The sequence below is a fragment of the Patiria miniata genome, unplaced genomic scaffold (genome assembly GCF_015706575.1).
Source record: "Patiria miniata isolate m_02_andy unplaced genomic scaffold, ASM1570657v1 HiC_scaffold_6, whole genome shotgun sequence".
Taxonomy (NCBI): Eukaryota; Metazoa; Echinodermata; class Asteroidea; order Valvatida; family Asterinidae; genus Patiria; species Patiria miniata.
Genome location: NW_024037073.1, coordinates 756,113 through 776,105, shown reverse-complemented (window position 1 = coordinate 776,105; position 19,993 = coordinate 756,113). Strand labels below are relative to the sequence as shown.

The window sequence follows — 19,993 nt, the reverse complement described above, 5'->3', positions numbered from 1 at the left end:
GGGTTAATTACCATAATGGGACAATTTAAACAATGCACAAAATGACCTCAAACTAATATCGTCTGATGAAAAGAGTTCAGAGGGTTGCAAACGTCCGATCTGATTTCTGTGATTGAAGAGTAACCAGGAGCTGGGTAAGGAGAATAGTCAACAGATATAAAAATGACGGGCGAGGATGGTGACGGACATATGAGTTCTTACCCTCGATGGCCATGCGCTGCCTGAGTTCTTGCTCCAGCTGACAGTGTCTGTCTTCCAGTTCCAACTCACGGGCCCTGGCGAGACAATTCAGCAGAATAAATCATTTAAGATCATACAAAAACTTATCCACAGATTCAAGTAATTTCCCATCTGTGAAAAGCATAATTCAAACTGAAAAGATTCTATTAATATCTTTGAGACCCTTGTCTTAAAATGAGATTTTGACGGATCAAAATTTTCAATTAAATGTACTCATGCTCTAAACATAAAATCAAATTTTCAACACAAACGGACAAACTATGCAACCATTCTTGACACCGATTTTGAGTTTGAAATGTTGTGGCACAGTTTAATGCTTTCGATTGTAAACATGGTAAAGGCTCGATTTTTAGGCGGACACGCAATGATGAGTATCTGACGCTGACGGTTGCTCGACACTAAACCATTTTAGGCAGTTTATAGTCACACAACGTTTGTTAAGCCATATCACACATGTTATGCAAACAAAATTCAACTGTGAAGTGTGACAATTAAGCATTGCTACTGCTGAACAAAATATTACTTTCCATTAATTTCCGATTCTGTTATCAACCTGGCAAATGGTAAAATATCTGGATATTGTCTTAGAAAAAACACAGTCGTCCATTTTGTACGATATTTGTGCCGTACATGCATATTCATGATTTTTTTTTTACAGATTAAGCACTCCCATTGGTTCAATGATGAAAAGTGAGGTGAGCAGCCATGTCAAAGTTCAATCATTTGAGCTCGGTAGCGACATCGCCAGTGTGCTCATCAATTTGTGCGCGTCAATTTTTAAGTCGCGCGATTGACTATAAATTGGCCTCAATGGGCTGGTGCCTTTCATGTGGAACTCTTGTGCATTGTGTTATAGATCTGCCTTCCAGGTACATGACCAAAATGACATGAATGGACTTACTGAACCATGAGCTCTGACTCGTATCTGACTAGGGCATTCTTCTCGTTGACCAGGTTGAACCACTGCTGCATCAGGGTGTTCTCATCCACCTCAGAAGCTGTGAAACAAAAGAGACATCACTTTTAGCTAGATCTTATTCACTACTCAGGAACACAAGCTTGGAATCTGTTTTAAAGGCATATAGGATCATCTGTTGTTGTTCGTTTCCAATAATAAAACCACTCAAAAGCCAAAGAAGAATGTTCAATACCTAACCTGTTGAAGTTTCGGCTCAGTAGATATCACACTTTTTTTTGGAGAAAACAGTGAAAAACCATGCACAACATTTTGATCACAAAAAAAAAAGGATTTTGTCAATAGCACTCTTTATTTCCAACAGCCAATTAACTAGTTGTTGGAAATGACATACCTTTCTTGATTTCTTCTAAATAACAGCAATCAAGACAGAAAAAGCTCATGGGGTGTTTAGTACCAGTACCATCTTTAATCCAAGTAAGCATTTTGATAATATTTCAGTAGGTTACTTTTGGGGTAAATGCAAATGATCCTGTATACATTTAAGCAGAGAAAAAAATGCTTCTCAAATTTAGCGGCTAAAGTTAGCCGAGAATCAGCTACAAGCAATATAAATACCTGGCATTTTTTTTCTTGTAACATATTTTTACTGCGCAAGTGTGTCCTGCGTCTGGCAAATTTTGGGGATTTACAGAATCCGAGACACAACATAACAATTACTGTTATATAATCTTGGTATTGTTACTTTTTCTGCTGTTATCCACAGGCATGCAAGACTTTATACAGTGTTTTTCAGTTTGAATGGCGTAAGTGTGAAATGAAAAACGAGGAAATCAGCTGATCCGAGGAAAAGCTGCATGCCTGTGTTAAGCAGTGCCATATGATAGGCCCTAGGTTTCACAACAAAAATCCTTACAGCCTTCGCCTCTTAGGGCTTTCTCCACAGACACGCCTCTGTTCTCCAGCTCTCGTTGCTTGACTTCAACCTCTTGTAACTGGCGTTGGATCTCCTGGGCCATGCGGTGGCGCTTTAGCTGCTGCTGGTGGTGCTGCCGACGTGCCTCGCGCTGGACCCGCCGGGTCAGCTTTTCGTTTAGCTCTTCCTCCTCCATCTTCCGTCGCTCCTGTTCAGGAAAAGAATTCAACGGAAGCCAAAAAAAGGTAAGATTCTCCACGGGAAAAAAAGGCAAGCTTACACTTGGAATGCTTTGAGCCTGTGCAAAGTTGTTTCCGAGTATTGCTGATCCGTGGAGTGTAAAAGAATTAGAAAATCTTGGTAATCTTGAAAAATGAAGTGCCTGCAAATTTACGTAATCTTGTTTTTATGTGGACAATCCTTAAGATGTCAAGGAACATATGTCCAGTTCAATTAATGGCAGTGGACTTTTGAGCATGCTGTTATCAAGAGTTTACCCAATTTCCTTTTTTGGGGGTCATACAATTTGTGTCTTTTAAGGAGTATGTATGACAACCAACCACATTTTGGCTAACCAGTGCTGCTTAAAAGGCTGCACACCACTTACAGAAAATCAAATCCTACCGCAAATGAGTTAACACTAAACTTCCATCCATAAGGAACACATGTATATTATTGGGTTTTGATTTTTGATTCAGACATCTTATACCATCTGTGCTCAACACTATTGATTGTCTGAACTTAGAATCCTGTTTTGAACGGGAAGTATCCTTTGTTAATTGATTAAGTTTGTTTTTTTTTAATTCAAAACTAACACCGTGTTATCTTTAAACGAGGGTGACACTTATCTGTGCAAAGGGATTGGTGGGTTATAACGCACTGGGAAGAACAAATGGAAGGCTAATCAACTTGAACAAATTAATCCAGATAAAATAATTCTTGAGTTAGGGAAACTAAGCCATGCCAAATTTAGATTTTATTTCTACTATCCTGACTATAGACCAGTACAGTACAACTTGGCCACAGCAGCTACATGTACTTATGTTAAAATTCAAACTGTGCTCTCCTGTACTGAACCTAACTTGCAATATAAACTAAATAATAACGGATTAAACAAGTTATATCCCAAGTTAACTTTTTCACAGTCTTAAATCCTGGATGAAATCACACAGTTGATTTTAGGATGTGCAAGTTCTTTATGAGGTGCTTGTGCAGTGTCTATCCAATGGCAAATGTCGAGTGCAGTTATTTGCTGTACAAGCACATCCACCAAATAAAAACTGTGCAAATATTGGGATTAAGAGCTGCAGTGCATATTCATTTTTTTTTGGCAACAAGGCTGAGTGTGGGATTGGGGTGGGGAAGAGATGGCGGGAAAGAATCAGTTGAAAATAAGGGGAAGACAGCAAGGGTTGGGTTGCCTTTGAATTAGGGTTTTTATGTTTGTTTTTGTTTTAATTACTATTATTTATAGATATGCCAAAGTTTCTGAATTTACTGCATGATATATATATATATTTATGTACTTATATTTATTTATTTATTTATCTATTTTCTTGGAAAAAATGTTGCAACCTGACGCCACTTCCGTGATTGTGTACAATGTCTACGGAGAGTCGATGATTCCCAGATTCATGTCTTATCATCATTTTTGCAATGAATGACCTTCAGTGAGATGATTATGAAGAAAAAAGTGGCGTCAGGTTGCAACATTGTTTCCATTTTCTTTTTTTTTTGGGGGGGGGGGTTGTTAAATGAAGGGGGATGTTGGTAGGATGATTACAAAAGAGGGCAAAGACTGGGTGGGCAAGTGTAATGCTTGGATTGGGCGGGTTGGGGGATTGGTCAGGTTGGGGGATTGGGGGATTGGGGGATTGGGTGGGTTGGGGGATTGGGTGGGTTGGGGGATTGGGTGGGTTGGGGGATTGGGTGGGTTGGGGGATTGGGTGGGTTGGGGGATTGGGTGGGTTGGGGGATTGGGTGGGTTGGGGGATTGGGTGGGTTGGGGGATTGGGTGGGTTGGGGGATTGGGTGGGTTGGGGGATTGGGTGGGTTGGGGATTGGGTGGGTTGGGGATTGGGTGGGTTTGGGGTATTGTGCAGGTTTGGGGATTGGGTGGGTTGGAGTGAGTGGGTAGGTTGGGGTGAGTTTGTTTCTGCATTCAATAGGGGACATTGAACAATAGAGGACAATAGGGTCCCCAATTCCTGAAGGTCCCCAATTTAGAATCGTGTATAAAATATACGGGACATCTTCCTAAAAAGTTAGAGTACAAACAAAAGAGGGACAATAGGGGGTCCCCGATTGCAGGCAAATACACACTTGTATGAGCGGGTTGGTTAACAGGTGGGATGATTGAGATGCTGGGCTGGTACAGAGAAGGATGGTCAATATGGGTGGGGGTAGGGTAGCATGGTTGGGGTAGGGATTTCACTAGGGTATTATGGAGTGGGAAAAGCGTGTGGGTTTGGGCAGGATGGTTTGAGTGGGGTAAGGTAAGATGGGTTAGGATGGGCTAGATGACATGGCTGGGATGCCCAGGGGTGGGTTGTTGGGTATGGTTGGGTGTACGGGTAGGGTGCAATCTTTAATGAGGTTGGGTGGGGGGTTGGACAAGATGGGAAAGGGGTGGGGTTGGACAAGATGGGAAAGGGGTGGGATGGACAGGATAGGGTTGACTGGGGTGGGTAAGGATTAGGCAAGTATAAAGGGTAGGTTGGGTGGGGTGGGGCGGGCCGGGGTGGGGTGTGGTTGGATGGTTGTAAGGGGTAAGGGTTGGTTGGGTAGAGTCGGTGGAGTGTAGTAGGGTGGGGTTGGGTGAGGGATGTGGGTGTGGTGGGTGTGGTGGGGTTGGGGGGGGGGGTTGGTGGTTGTGTGGGAGTGGTTAGGGTCAAGAGGTTGGAATAGGCTAGAGTGGATGGGTAGGGTTGGATGGTTGGATGGTTGGGGTAAGGTAGGTTAGGATCCTGTGAGACAGTGGTGAATGGGGTGGAATGGAGTTGGATTTTGGTGGTTGAGGTGGAATAAGATGATTTTGATGGAAACTGATGTGTAGTGGCATAAAAGAACTTGTCATGAGTCGCTTGCTTTAATAATGCTAGAGGAGAAGTGAAGATGATGGGATATGATTGCCACTTGCAGGGAGAACGAAGCACAAATGTGAAAGGGATAAAAAGGAAAGGGGAGGTACAAGAGGGGAGGTACAAGTGGAGAGGGGAGGTACAAGAGGAGAGACGGGGTGGGTACAAAGAAGTGAGAGAGACAGGTAGGGTGAACGCAGGGGAATGCAGGTTTCTGGAGGTTTGTTGTTTTACTAGTTTATTCTTTTATGGCAGTTTTTATGTGTTAACATCTTAATTACAATTGCATTTATGCTTCTAATATACCTACAAAGCAAATTAGGTAAAAGCTATTATAAGTTTTTGTCTTATAAATTAGATACTGGCTTTCAATTTAGACTTGATATGATCTTTCTAATAAAAAAAATAGCGCTAATTAAGGATTTGAAAACATGGTAAACGCTGGATTTGAGAACACTGGCAGTGGTTATGGACTGTGTGCATGGACTGTAAATGGTGCTGTGTGCCTCACTCACAAGATGAAATGGGCTTCGTGCATGAGTACCCCCTCAACGGTAAGAAAGGGAGAGTTGAGGGAGACATTCGAACAGATTGCCTGGCACTCGCGCGAAGACACTATGGCTTTGTGCACATTCAGATAAAAACTACTCGAGTGTACTTAACAATAAAATTAGTCTTGCACTTTACGTGCACGAACCGGAGTGCGCATGTGATGTGCCCCGTCCAATGGGCTCTCGACAATGGTGAAAAAGCGCCCTCTCTGGTTGGTGCACGGTGCCCATAAAGGACACATCACAGGCGCAAGCTGGTTAAATCATGATAACAACATGAGTACGCATGGCAAATTTTGAACGGAACGTGCACAAACCTAGTGTATTTGAGCGTTGGCACACAATAGCAACATAACTTCAGTGTCCTCTATTTAACAGTACTGTTCTGCATTTTTTTCACCCTAGTTATAATGTAGAGAGTCCAAAGTAGGGCAAATGGGCAGTGACATCTTATAAGTTGCACGTGAACAATTCATTATCAGATTATCTGGACTGATGTATAAGACTACATGTTTAAGGCTACTTCGATATTGCAACTACTGGTAGGAATTTAAGGAAGCACACAGGAATGATCTAAACTAGAAGGATTGGCTACAAAAAAGGTAGGCGGGGTTTGGGTCTAATCTCATGCATTATTTATAAGCTGGCCAGTATCATATATGGATATCTGAATATTTAACAAACGTAGTAAATGCTATGGTGCACTGGGCGGGGATCTGCAGTGCATAATTGGAACAGTGTGCTGTATAATAAAAGTGCCTGGTGGTGATTGACAACTAAAATCATGCATAATTCATGAGTAAGTGGCATCTGTGCACCAACAGGGCTCCCTGAAGCTCACAGTATTTGCATGTTGGGAGTCGGCAACGTGAAGTACTACCACGGCAACACAATCACACACAATGATGGCTCGAAATTAACCCATAATGGAGGGGGGCGGCAAAATCATTAGCATTTTTTAACCCTGTACAATATTTGGTACAATTTCACAACCTAGGAAACTCGATGATGGATAAAACCTACAAAACTCTACATGTGCATGCATATAGGAATTTTCAGTATGCATTTTGCAGGCATATGTGGTGTCTTTTCAAAGGCAATTTTTTTCAAACGCTTAAATTTGAATCTAGTTATATATTTTAAAACTACATTCTTCTACAAAATGTATTCTGAAACAATGCAAAAAGCAAATTCAGGTCCGTAAGAAAAACAGGAATGTGCATTTTTTTCCACTCAATGGTGAGCACGAGGGTAATATGAAGGCTGAGTTTATGGTTACCGTTTGGTTTCATTTTTTCTGCCAACCGGGGTTAATCTATAATTCCCGACTCAGTTTTCACTTTCTTTGGCTTGGATTTATCAAGACAAGGTTATTAATGGAAATTAATGACTATTACAGAAAGCAGTTGAACAAATGAGTTAACTTGGTTATAATTCACTACGACTTTCTCTGGACAAAAATGTTAGTGTCGAGTTATCCATTAACCCTCCTATGCAAACATACATTCTGTGCAAAATTGTCCTTTCAGCCAAAATCAATCAAGTGACTGTTTCAACATTTAAGAGCTCCAAGCCTACATAAAGCAGGATTGACTGGCTGTGACTGTTTATTTAACTTGATACAGCTATGCTCTGACTGTAGGTGATTGATAAGCCAGCTGTGCCTACCACTTGTCTGCTTTTGTCTGTTGACTGCATTTGACTAATCACAGTGCTTTGCTAGAAATATGAGTCTGTTGGTGACTAGCCTATGTTAAAGGCATGGCAGGGGAAGAGGATTGATTTTTTTTTTACTGTCTGTGACTGTTCAGACAGCAGAGGGATAATATAAATGAAGACTATTTAAAGCAGGCAATTTTATAGTACACAGATTCTACAGACTACATCTACAGGGTGAGTAAAAAAAAAACGAAACCCAAATGTCAGGACTATTGTTTTAGTGAAGTTCTTCATGTAGCACTTTGAAAATCTAGGATATGAAAGCCCAATTCATAAGCTTTCTTTTAGTACAAGAATCATTCAAATCACTCATGTACTTTTCAAATTACGGAATTTTAAACACAACCACCATTTTAAGGTTCTGTCCACGGATCACAAAAAAGTTAAGTGTCCTTTCAGCAAAACGAAAACAATTCACTCACATCCTTATGTGATTTGTTTCCGTTTTGCTGAAAGAACACTGAACTTTTTTGTGATCCGTGGACAGAACCTTAAAAACAGCGGTTGTGTTTAAAACTCCGTAACTTGAAAAGTGCAGGAGTGATTTGAATGATTCTTGTACTAAAAGAAAGCTTATGAATTGGGCTTTACATATCCTAGATTGTGAAAGTGCTACATGCAGAACTTCACTAAAACAGTGGTCCCGACATTTGGGTTTTGGTTTTTTTGAATCACCCTGTACTTCTGCTGAAATTGATAATCTGTCAGCTTTTCTAAGAAGTAGATGAACGGTTACTGGGTTAATTTCGAGCCTGGTTGTACACACTACCATGATTAGGCTAGTACACACACACACGCACACTACAACCACAAACAAAAACAAATTATACCTCGTCCACTTTTGGGGACTTCTTTGTTACAACCTGCAAACAAGGGGAGGGGGTATGGATAAAACAAGCGTTAAGGCGTCAGCGCATATGCAAATTAGTCAGCCGTTGTTACAGTTACACTGGGTAGCTTTTTTTTTTAGGGGGAGGGGGCAAACAGTGGAGGCATATGACGAATATACCTGCTCTACATGTACTTTAGGGGGCTTCTTTGAAAGTACCTGAAAGGAAGGAGGATAGATGATGTTGATTATTTGCAATAAGCGGCATCAGATGAACTGCCATTTCCAGGGCAACCCAAAAAGTGAGATGATACCAACAGGATCTGTTCACCATCCTCTTCTTGATTTTTGTGTGTTTGTTAGGGATGTTTGTTTGTTGTTTTTTTCTTGGGGGGGGGGGGGTTCGGCTCAATTTCAAATAAATTAACCCCCCCCCCTCCCCCTTTCAGGGCACAGACGGCAACGCCGCCTCTCCTGTGCAGCGTGCAAGGCAAAGCCTTGTTTTGTATATATTCACAAAAACAAGCAAACTTTGTATTTTTCAAAAAGAAATTTAAGAGAAAAAAGAGTTATGGTTGGTTCCCATTGGTTTCATCTCATACAAAGCAACCTATTACCGGGTATATTCAATAGCAACCAAACTGCAAAGGAAAATACTTGTGTTAATCAAACATCAGTTGAAACCCAAGAAAAGCATAAATTCAGCAATTCTTCCAGAAAAAAATACCTAGAAGCAAAAGGTTAGGAAAGAAAAGCACAAAGCAAAACCAAAACCCTGTTTCAAAAAGAATGTTTCATAAACAGTACTGTAAGGGGTTTTAGAAGCCACAATTTTCATGCCTACATGTATATCTTTAAAAGCCTGTGCCTTCCAAGGGAATGGCTTCCGTGAATGGCCATTCTTTCTCGCAATCTTGTACAAAGTCAGGGTGCAAGACCAACATGGCTGTGCCTGGAAGTCTTCATGTATTTTCATTGTTAACCAGTTCACGCTGGAGCGGCCATGTATGCCCGCAAAGGTTTGGCGGTATTCGGAACGGATGACGGATAAACACGCATGAAGCAAGGCCAGAAATATCTGTCAGCAACCCGCTCGCAACGAGCAAGGCTGGAAATATGAGTGTGCTGCCCGAGGGTGATGGCTTCAACCCGCCTGGCATGGGGTCTAGTGAAAGTAATCCCGGAAATCGCTCGCAACAAGCGAGGCTGGAAATATGAGTGTGCTGCCCGAGGGTGATGGCTTCAACCCGCCTAGCATGAGGTCTAGTGAAAGTAATCCCGGAAATCGTTCCGTTCTTGTCAAAATAATCCCGGCGCGAACTGGTTAAGCAAATCTTCTTAAGTCCCTCGTACATCCTCTTCACTGAAATAGCATGTAACTCGAATGGCCATCGTGGTTTTGAAGGGAATTTTTTTGGTAGAAATTAAAATTTTAGGAAGCAAAATACTTTGACTTTGCTGCTTTCATGCACATGCACGTACCTTAAACTGCAGACAACACACAGGGGTTCCAAAAATGTTTGCACAGCAACAAGGGTTAAATAAAAACAAACTGATGTTGAATGAAATCATCATTAGTTTTTGAAATGCACTTAACCTAAAACTCAGGCATGCAACTGGGAATTTAGACACAAGACTTTGTACAGTGTTTTTCAATTTGTAATGGCATTCTTGAGACGTAAAAAACGAGGAAATCAGCGGATCCGAAAAAAAGTTGCATGCCTGTAAACTGCACTGGCACGTAGATTATGAAAAGGTTGTTTGTTTAAAAAAACTGACAATGCACAGACTACTTAATATTTATCAAATTATACAAAAATATAGATTTTGAGACTATATATCAAATTCATAAAAATATAAACTTTTTTTTTTAAAGATCACATACGTTGTATATAAAAATGAACCAAAAATATATCTGGCAATGTCCCATCCAAAAACAAATATACATACAAAAAATGTTTTATTAAATATAAAATGTTTCAGTGCTATGGCCCAACTAAGTGCTTCCTTAGAACATAGGGTGCAAAAATGAACCTAGAAAATATCTTATAATTCAACTCAATCAAAGCGTGTTCACTCAAATATGTTATCCGACAGCACAAGTGTTAAAACATACAACAAATAGATACAAATTCATTTTTTTATAAATGTTCTGTGTGAGATTGGTTTTCTGTCAAAACATACCAATTGGCCGTTGACTGTTTACCTAAAAAAAAACGGCATTCATGCATTTTCAAAGGTTCATGACCAGCACACACAACAACAACAAAATCCAGAGTTGTAACCGAGTCAATCACAAGTGATCAGTAGTCATCAAAAGTCACATCAGTCGGGTCCCAGATTACAGGGCATGAATGATGAGAAATAAGATTTGAAAGTTTGCATGATGGAAGTATTAAAGCAATAAGAACAAGTTTGCAGTTGCAACAATCACAAAGGAATGTCCTTTTAGAAGAGTATTTGTGGAGCACTGTGGTCCAATGGCTATGGTGTTCGACTCATGTGCCTTGGCAAGTGGGTTCAAACCCTGACGGGTAACATGGCGCTTGTGTTCTCGGGCAAGACACTTAACTACAATTGCCTCTCTCCACCCAGGAGTATAAATGGGTACCTGTGAAGGTAGAGACCATGTTCCGCTGATCTCGAGCTGCTGCAGAAAACTGGTCAAAAGGCATGATGAAGAAAGACGAAGCACTTTGGGACTTTCAATTATGTGAAGTGCTGTGTAAGCACAACATTATTATTATTATTATTATTTGGACATTTTGTCTACAGAAATACGACTGGTCAAGTCTTGAATTTTGACCGCCTCGTAACGACTTGTGGTTGACTTGTTAAGACTCAATTACAACTCCACTCCAATCTGCAAGGCCGCTGCTTAAAAAAAAACAAGCCAAATTCTTCCAGTGAGCTTTCTCTATTACAAGCTAGTCGTATATTAGAACAGGGTTCCCTGCCCTTTACGAAAACAAAATTCCCTGAATTTTCCCTGATATTTCCCTGAAGAATATGTACCGTCCGTTTAAACTCACCAAAATATGCCAACAAATACATATTGGACTCTTTTGAAAATCAAATTCTGACATTTTTCAGAACAGTTCAAAGAATTTCTTTGATGATGTTGAAGTCAAGACAGAAATGACATGTCGTTACAGTTACCGGTAGGAGTAATAATATAAAATAAAGAATTTCAAGGCTTGTTTGTTTTTCCGCAGCAGGCCATGAATTTGAAGGGGAAAAAAATGAGGTAAATAAGAGAGAAATGACATCATAAACCCTGAGCATTTTACCTGTCTCAACCTCTGGAAAAAGCAATTGTAAAAAACAAAGAAACAGTTAAGAAAGGCAACCGTCATGGCAATAGTAACAAACACATGGCAAGACATATGGTGATGTGATTAGAAAACGAGGTATGAACTTGATAGTTATAAATACATTCACACACTTGATGCTATTTTATAAATATACAAGCTATAAAAATATAGATATATTCTCTATCTTTGATTTTTATTGGACAGTGATAATTTGTACAAAAAATTGCATTGCATAAAAAACAGCTTTAGATTGTTTTCAAGTTTCACTAATACCAATGCTGTGCAAAACAAGATGACCACACAAAACACCAGAATAGAATAACTTCCGTGCATGCACAATGGGAAACTTTTCTGCATTCCAACAAATTGCAATTCATCTGTTCTATGAATCGTAGAATTTTAAGGGACACTTTTTCATGTCTTCCCAATTTCTGCTTAATACTGCATTCGTAGTGATCTACAGTTTCAGCAGGTGCTAATAAATACACTTGTGAGATATTCGGTAATGAACGAGTACTGTATGAAAATAAGGAAACCCTTCGTTACAGCAAAAGCAAGCATAGTTAATATGAACATACACCAGCTACAGCATGGCAGGAGAAACATACATACACCAACTAGTGCAGTAAGCGTGCACAGAATTCCAAGATGTAACTTTTCAATGCCCGTCTTAAAATATGCATACTGGATGAGAAGGCAGAACCAAAGAATCACACCCAATCACTCCCACAAAAAAATTCCAGAAATTTCTGCAATTTTTCAAGCCTAATCTCCAGGACTTTACCAAGGTAAAGTAGGCCCAGGTTTTTATTATTTTTTTTAAGTGAAAAATAACCCTGAATGTTTTCAACCACACACATTCACTTCTACAAAAGTTGTGGAATTTTGTTCGATTTTTCAAGCCTGTTCTCCAGGCCTATACCAAATAGGCCATTAAAAAAATGAAATTGGCACAAAAAAAACAATTTTTAAATGCCGGAAAACAATAACCCTGAATGTTTACAACCCACTAGCCAACAAGAAATTTTGAATGACAGAGTGGATGAAGAATGAAAGGACAGAACAAAAATGTAAAAATCACATCTTGAATTTTCGTTTTCTGTCTAAGAAATTTCACCTCTAGGTCCAAAGTGGCCCCTCCACCACGATCGAACACGTACCTTGAATCGCTTGCCCCACATCCGTTTGGGCGACTTTGCCTTGCCTTTGCCCTTGGTCTCGGGGCTGATGCCGTCCTCTTGCATCGCCTCCTCATCTTTGGGGGCTTCTTCCGTCTCGCTGGAGGAGCTGAGATCGTCCAGGTCTAAAGATGCCGTCAGGGCCGGATCCACGGTCAGCTTACGGACTGTTTCGTAAGGGTAAGAATTCATGTCGTCAAGTTGGTGTAGAGATACTTTTTCTTTGTCCGACCCGGGTTCGATTCATACCCAGGCTTAAATGTTGCTTTTGTTTTTTAGTTCCTTGTCTCATTCTGTGGGTCTACATTAGGGTTTCCCTCCCATCTCTAAAAAGGAGCATACTTACTCAAGGTGTCTTCTAAATTTTGCAAAAATCAAGCTATTCCATTCTTTAAGAAAAACAAAGTTTGAATCCGTCAGGGCCGGCTCCACGGTCAACTTACAGACTTTTTAACGGTGTCAGAATTCATTTAATCATGTTTGAACAGTGGTTCTTCTCTTTTGCCTTTCAATCTGTGTTACCCCGGTTCTATTATTCCCACCTAGGCTGAAATGTTGAATCTGTTTTCTTTAGTTCCTTGTCTGATTCTGTGGGTAATATGGTTCCCTCCCACCTCTATTAATCAGTATACTTTCTCTAGGTTTCTTCTTAAATTTGCAACACAAACAATCCACTCTTTAAGAAAAACACAGTTTGAATTGATGGCATAGGTTTGAAAATATAAGTTTACGAATCTTACTTAATCTAGGAAGCTGAGTTGTGGTTGATTTGATCTTGGAAAGGTCTTCCAGTAGACCTGATGCTGGTGCAGCCGTTGCTCCCAGAATATCCAATTCACCCTCGGCTGATAACTCATCTCGCGAGGCTACCGATGCCTCCGTCGAGTCAACGACTCGATAAGCTGCAGAGCGATCCTCCAGTTCACTGAGGGAAGACATTGACTTGGATTTGTTGGACTTCTTCTTTTTGCTCTTCCCTTTACTTTTCTTCTTCCCCGTAGACCGGCGCTCTGCTTTTGGCGAATGAGATTTGCGCAAGGCATCCCGTCTGCGCATGTCCCCTCGCAGCCTGCTTAGACGCGACTTCCGCTCCTCAGATTTGGACTCCGACTGCGGGATGCCGTCGGTGAACTGCGACGGTGAGTGGTCGCTGAGCGGCGACATCTCACCTGGCGAGACAGTGAGGTATTCCGAGGTGGGCGGGTTTTCCGTCTCCGGAGTGAAGAACTGGTCGCTGCTGCTGCTTGTCTTGCTGACCTGAGGAATCTGAACTGTAGGGTATCCATTTGCTTCCCAGGCTGGCTGCACAGCAACAGCTACGGGACTGATGACGTCGGGGGTGCTAGATCCCGAACTAGACCAACCCCGGTTCTTCTTTGCCTTGTCGCGGAGCATGTTCTTTGCAGCCTCTCTATCCTCCGGGGTGATCCCACCTGTTTGACCATTATCTTGGGACGGCACTTTAGGTAGCTGCCGTTTGGACAATTTCTGTGGAGAGCCCCCTCCCTTCTTCCTAACCACCTTGTCGCGGGCTGTGCTGCCCGAGTAAGTTCTTTCCCGTTTCTCGGAAAGTGTGTCCATTTTTATTGACGTTGGTCGTATCGCGGCTTCAGGGACAACATAGTCTGTTGGGGAATCAGGCCGGTCTGGTAAGAGCTTCTTTTTGTTACGGTAGACTACACCATTACTGGTATTTGCATTCTGGTCTGGTGAGAGCGCTTCCTTTTCCTCCACCTTGGAAACATTTCTAATGACATCCAGTGCTGGTATCTCTTTGAAAGAGTCTGAAAATGACCTGGACATGACCAGTCTAGGTCCACTATCCCTCTTGTTATACATGGGACGGTACTTTGGCTTTTCCTTTGAAGCAGGTTGTGCACTACTGGCAGCAGTTCCGTTTTCCCGTATCTTGGTGGACGGCACGACGTCTGGAGTAGACGTCAGGGTGGGTTTCAATGCTTCCTCCATTTGCACTGGAGGCACAGTTTCCGACTCAATCTTCCCATTCTTAATGGAAGCCTCAGCCTCAGCCTCAGCCACTAGATCCATGTCGACTCCAATATCGGAGATCTCAAGTTCCTTCGCTGGAGACAGCTGAGGCACAGCTTCATTTTGCTGGTAACCAGACATGACTGAAAGATCTAAATCAACTTCATCCACAGACACTTCCGTCTTTTGAGAGTTTACTTCTCCCGATTCCACTGTCATATCTAGCTCAATATCCTCCATGTCTGCACTCACAGCATCATGGAAGACCTCAGCGGACTCCGCAGTAAGATCCAGGCCGTTGCCATCAGCCACTGAAGCCTTGGGTGTGCAGACCTCTGCCGCCTGCACAGTCAAATCGAGCTCCATGGTCTCCTCCTTTGCATCCGGTCCAGGAGAATCCACAAAGTCTACAGGGTTAGAATCCGCCTGACGTAAACTATCCATACTTATGATAGAGATTGACGAGAAGGAACCACTGGGAGTGGAAATTGTAAAACTAGAGTCAGAAAATCCAGAAGCTGTCCGTGGCCGCGTGTCTTCCTCGGCAAATGGGTCACTTTGCTTGTCAGTATTTCTATATTTATGTGCATTTCCATAAGTCCTGTCTGGCAAGGTGCTTGGTGTTTCACTCTGAAACAACGGACTCTTGATGATTTCACCATCTTCGTCAAAAGTTGCTTTGTTAGTTTCCTTTGATGTATTCTGAGATGGCTGATCAATTCCCATCTCGAAGACTTCATCCGACGACAAGTCCTCATCATCAGATACTTCCGAACTAACTTCATCCTCCTCCTCGCCACTTAGCAACCAATCGCCTTTCATTTCAGTTCCTTCGTCCCAACCCATCTCTGTTCCTTGCATCGATGCTGCCTTCTCATCGTCCGTCAGCCCTACAAGTCCCTCGGGGTTGGTTTTTACAACAGCTGGTGTGTTGGACTCCTCCTCATAATCCGCATACTGCTGCGACAAGGCATCCAGGTTCATCTTGAGCTTGCTGGCGCTCTTCTGCAGCATGGGGGGCCTTGGCGCTTCCGGTGTCTTTGCCACTGGATCCTGTTCCTCCTGCAACCTCCTGGCTTCCTCCTCATCCTTGGCTCGTCTTTCTTCCTCCTCCTGCCTCTGCCTCTCTTCTTCCCTCATCCTCTCCTCCTCAGCTAGCCTGGCTTCCTCAGCCTTCCGCCGCTCTTCTTCTTCCCGCTGTTGCTCGGCCAGGATCTCCTCCGGCGGACGCCAGGGTTTCATGGCCGGGGCCTTCATGTCGTCCAACCACTTCTGTTTGAGACTGACCACAGTTGAGACGTGGTTGTAGCGCGGCTCCTCCTTCTGAGCGACGTTCTGTTCACTCTCATCTTCATCGTCATCATCATCTTCGTCGCTGCATTCGTCACTTTCCTCATCACTATCATCCTCCTCATCATAGGAATCAAAATCCGAGCCTGAATATTCAAGAAAAAAATAACAGGAAAACATTACACAACAGTGTATACAAAGAGGTTTAATAATTCTGACTGTCACTCCTGTGATTACAAGGTTGGTCATCAGAACATTTTAAATAATTCTTTCTTACTATACTCATCAGTATCAGTATCATCATCATCATCATCATCGTCTTCGTCATCATCAGTATCATCATCTTCTCCTTCCAAGGTCTTGATAGAGCCAGACCTCTCCTCGCGCAGTTCTGAATCACTCTCTGAGGACCTGCAAATAAGAAAACAGAAAAGGCACATATGCCACATACAAAAAAGCACAAGAAGTTACAACATAATTCTACCGTCATCGGCACCACGAACTGACACTCACACCCAAGTGGGGTGTCAGTTCGTGAAAACCATGTAATCCACGATGTCAATTTCACGAACTGACACCCATCGACACTGACACAATATAGCAAGCTTTTCGTTTTCACGAAATGACACCCAAGCATGATGCAGCAATATAGAATGGAGAGAAACGGTTTGAAAGATTTTACACGAATTTAATTTATCCGTATACTTGTGTATTTACAGAAAAAATTAATTTAAAATCATTTTAATTGGTGAAACTAAGGTCAGTGTCAGTTCGTGAAACCGAAAATGTACGAGGTGCACTCTAAAAGAGCCGCATGTGGAGGATGTCAGTTCGTGAAACCCAAAATAACCCGGTTCTGTATTAAAATACGCGCGTGCAGCGGACTAACGCCCAACTGAGTGTCAGTTCGTGGTGCCGATGACGATACTACATGTACATGTAAATGCAATGTAAAAGTTATGTTCAAGCATGTATGAGTACCACAAATGAACAGCCCCTTATCTGGTAAAAATTTAGGTGGTGCCAGGCTTTACAGGGTGAGTCAGAATGATCTGGACCCAAGTTCACCATTTGTTTTGTGGCAAATAGATTATATTAAAAAAAAAACTGAGTGTTTCATATGAATGGTTATTACCTTGTCTTCCGCAGGAATTTTGAATTTTTCAAATTAGTGGCTGTGGTGAGGAGTTATGCCATTTTCATTGAAGTGGCTCATTTTCCAGTCTGCACACGGAATTGGTTCTGCCTTCTTCTTTTTTTTTAATGTGTCAATAACTTCAAGTGAGTCAGTCACCATGACTAGGTTTTTACTTGATATTACACTGCTTCGCATCATTGCACAATTTCAATCAATTTGTTGAACCACGGAACAGTGGTCAGAGTCTTTTTTTAGCGTGTGTTCTTTGCTAGTGCTTTTCTTCAAAAAGGTACAATGGATATATATACATGAAACTTTCACCAAATATGTCCAAAATACCAGCCAATCAGTCTAAAAAAAAATGCCAGGAAGTACTTACTCATCCTCCTCTCCAGAGGTTACCAATGAGGTACCCAGGTTGTACTTGGCTATTTCTTCTTCCGTGACTTCGACATCACCGGCCGCTATACACGCCCTCATGTTTTCAAGCTCTGATAGAAAAATTGGGACAGGAAAAAATTGATAGGCTGAAATAAATTGGATGGCGTCAGTTTAGATTAGGTACCACTGCGCAGGAGACTGATGGAACATCCTTCACACTTTGATTTTCATGGGGTATTATAAAGGATAATTTGCATTTATCCCAAAAGTAAACTACCATCACTATCAAAAAGCTTACTTGGAATAAAAATTGTACTAGTACATGAACAAAACACCCTGTGAATTATTCCGTCTGGTTTGCTGTCATCAACCAAATATTCAAATAGCTTTTTGCCGGTTTGAATATTCAAAGATCACACAACTGTGATGTTATTTTAATATATCGTAAAGTTGCATCGCTTTATTGTCAGATTTCACGTTTTTTTAATACACCATCAAGTCAATTACTTTTAAAATATGTACAATGTACACATGATAATCTTGATACTACGACAGGCATGCACAAATGTTGATCAGCTGCCCATAACATCGACGGCCACACGCAAATTTTAACGGACGCGCTTTGTATGCAAGTTTTGACCGGCATGGCACACAGTTGCAGCTGGCGCGGGTAAAACTTGATCGGTGAGTTTCTAATATTTGGTCTAATGCAGTTTCGAATAACTGATACTAAACTATTCGTAAATCGACAGCCCTACTGTCATTTCGAAGAAATCAAGAAACACAGGCGATTCCAAAGAGTAGTCAATTGACTGATTTGTTTTTTTTAATAAAGAGTGCTATATACAAAACCATATTTTGTGATTAAAAGGTTTTGCACGGTTTTTCAGGTTTCACAACATGTGTAATATCTACCGAGCTAAAACTTTAGAACATTCTTATTTGGATTTTGAGCAATGCTATTATTGGAAACGGACACAATGCATGAAAAAGAAAAAGATCCTATATGCCTTTAGAGAGAGGACATCTCACCTATGCGCTCCGGGGTGGCGCGGTATCGCTTCAGGCTTGGCTCCGAGAGCAGGTTGACGTCTTTGGGGGTAGGAACGCTGGCTGGAATCTCACTGTCCTCAGGAATGGTTGTGATAACAGGTGACTTGGGTAACGAAGGCTGGAACATGGATAAGAAAATTGATCAAATACCGAAGGGCGATTACAAATCACTGGACAATTTATTTTGGGATTGGATTTTTTGTTAGGTGTATCCAAGGTTTGGGACGTATTTTTTAGACGAACAATCGTTGCTGGTCTGAACAATCTTTTTGCGATAATTATTGACAGATTATTTCGAACATCAGCTAATCTTTCATCCCTACACAGAGCGGCGATATAGTTAGTACATGACAAATCCCTGCCAGTCCATCGCAAGTCCTCCAGTCCCAATTCAATTCGCAAGCTATTCACATGATCTTTGACAAAGGCATTCCTTTGTTATTGTTCATCCACTGTTACTCGTGACCGGACTTGTGATTTATTTGTGATGGACTGGTGATGAACTCTCGATTATATCCCTGATACAGAGTGCATACGGATGTGCTAACCCACATTTCACTTTCATATACCCCCCCCCCCCCAAAGTAGAATTTAAATAAACTGAAATATATGAATAAAACCTACATGATCCACCTCATCCAGTGGTCGTTTTCTGTTTCCCCTGGGTACTTCCTTGCCGAGAGTGGCAAGGTAATGGATTCGGCAGAAGAACTTGCCTGTTGAGAGAAACCAAAGCATTATGTAATAATCACTGATTGACCTGACAAGAATGGGGTACACATGTACATGTACAAGGTTGTTGAAATATGTATGCACTTATCAAAATAACTATAGACAGCATACAGTTTCAGTGGCATCCCTAATTTGGAACAAAATGACGGCCACTAAGATCGCTACTGAGTGAACAGAATCCCACAGTAAAGTTTAAAATTGAATCAAACAAATGCAATAAACGATATTGCCTATCTCATTGAGATTCAGCAGGTCTTGTCTGCTGTTGGAACCTTGGCAAGAACACGTCACCAACCAACAAATGCCATAGTATGTGCACAGATACTAACTGGTGTTCTTCAGACTTTTTACAGTCTGTCATGAGCCAATCTGGCCCATCAGGCCGTCGTTCATCTGAAGTTTCCTCAGCACGAAAAGACCGAAAATATTTCTATTCCCCCTGGATGGGATACTAGTCCATCGCAGATTACTCCCCAGCTAATGCCGGTACCCCCTTTATACCACTGGGTGGAGAGTGGCAAGTTGAGGTGAAGTAGTTTGCCCTAGACACAACATACATGTATATGACCAGCAGCTGGATTCGAACCCTGACCCTCTGATCATGAGGCACAATCCCTAACCACTAGTACTGCTTAATTTATATTTGCTAAAAATGCTTTATTTGTTT

General features: G+C 41.6%; 1 protein-coding gene across 7 annotated transcripts in view; it reads right to left on the bottom strand.

Annotated features, from left to right (window-relative positions):
• The window catches only part of LOC119742545 (F-actin-monooxygenase MICAL3-like), a 65,970-nt gene that overhangs the window by 8,510 nt on the left and 37,467 nt on the right, over positions 1–19,993 (bottom strand). Inside the window, exons 15-26 of one of the 7 annotated variants that reach the window (XM_038218557.1) lie at positions 19,219–19,310; positions 18,574–18,712; positions 17,540–17,651; positions 16,300–16,433; positions 13,484–16,168; positions 12,726–12,910; positions 11,542–11,553; positions 9,734–9,739; positions 8,253–8,285; positions 2,073–2,280; positions 1,142–1,238; positions 202–275 (exon numbers count right to left, since the gene is read on the bottom strand). In XM_038218557.1, the coding sequence (XP_038074485.1) occupies positions 202–275; positions 1,142–1,238; positions 2,073–2,280; positions 8,253–8,285; positions 9,734–9,739; positions 11,542–11,553; positions 12,726–12,910; positions 13,484–16,168; positions 16,300–16,433; positions 17,540–17,651; positions 18,574–18,712; positions 19,219–19,310 (3,777 nt within the window). Of the gene's footprint in view, positions 1–201; positions 276–1,141; positions 1,239–2,072; positions 2,281–8,252; positions 8,286–8,431; positions 8,471–9,733; positions 9,740–11,541; positions 11,554–12,725; positions 12,911–13,483; positions 16,169–16,299; positions 16,434–17,539; positions 17,652–18,573; positions 18,713–19,218; positions 19,311–19,993 lie in introns of all 7 variants that reach the window. The other 6 variants (XM_038218558.1, XM_038218560.1, XM_038218561.1 and 3 more) reach the window with 6 other exon arrangements.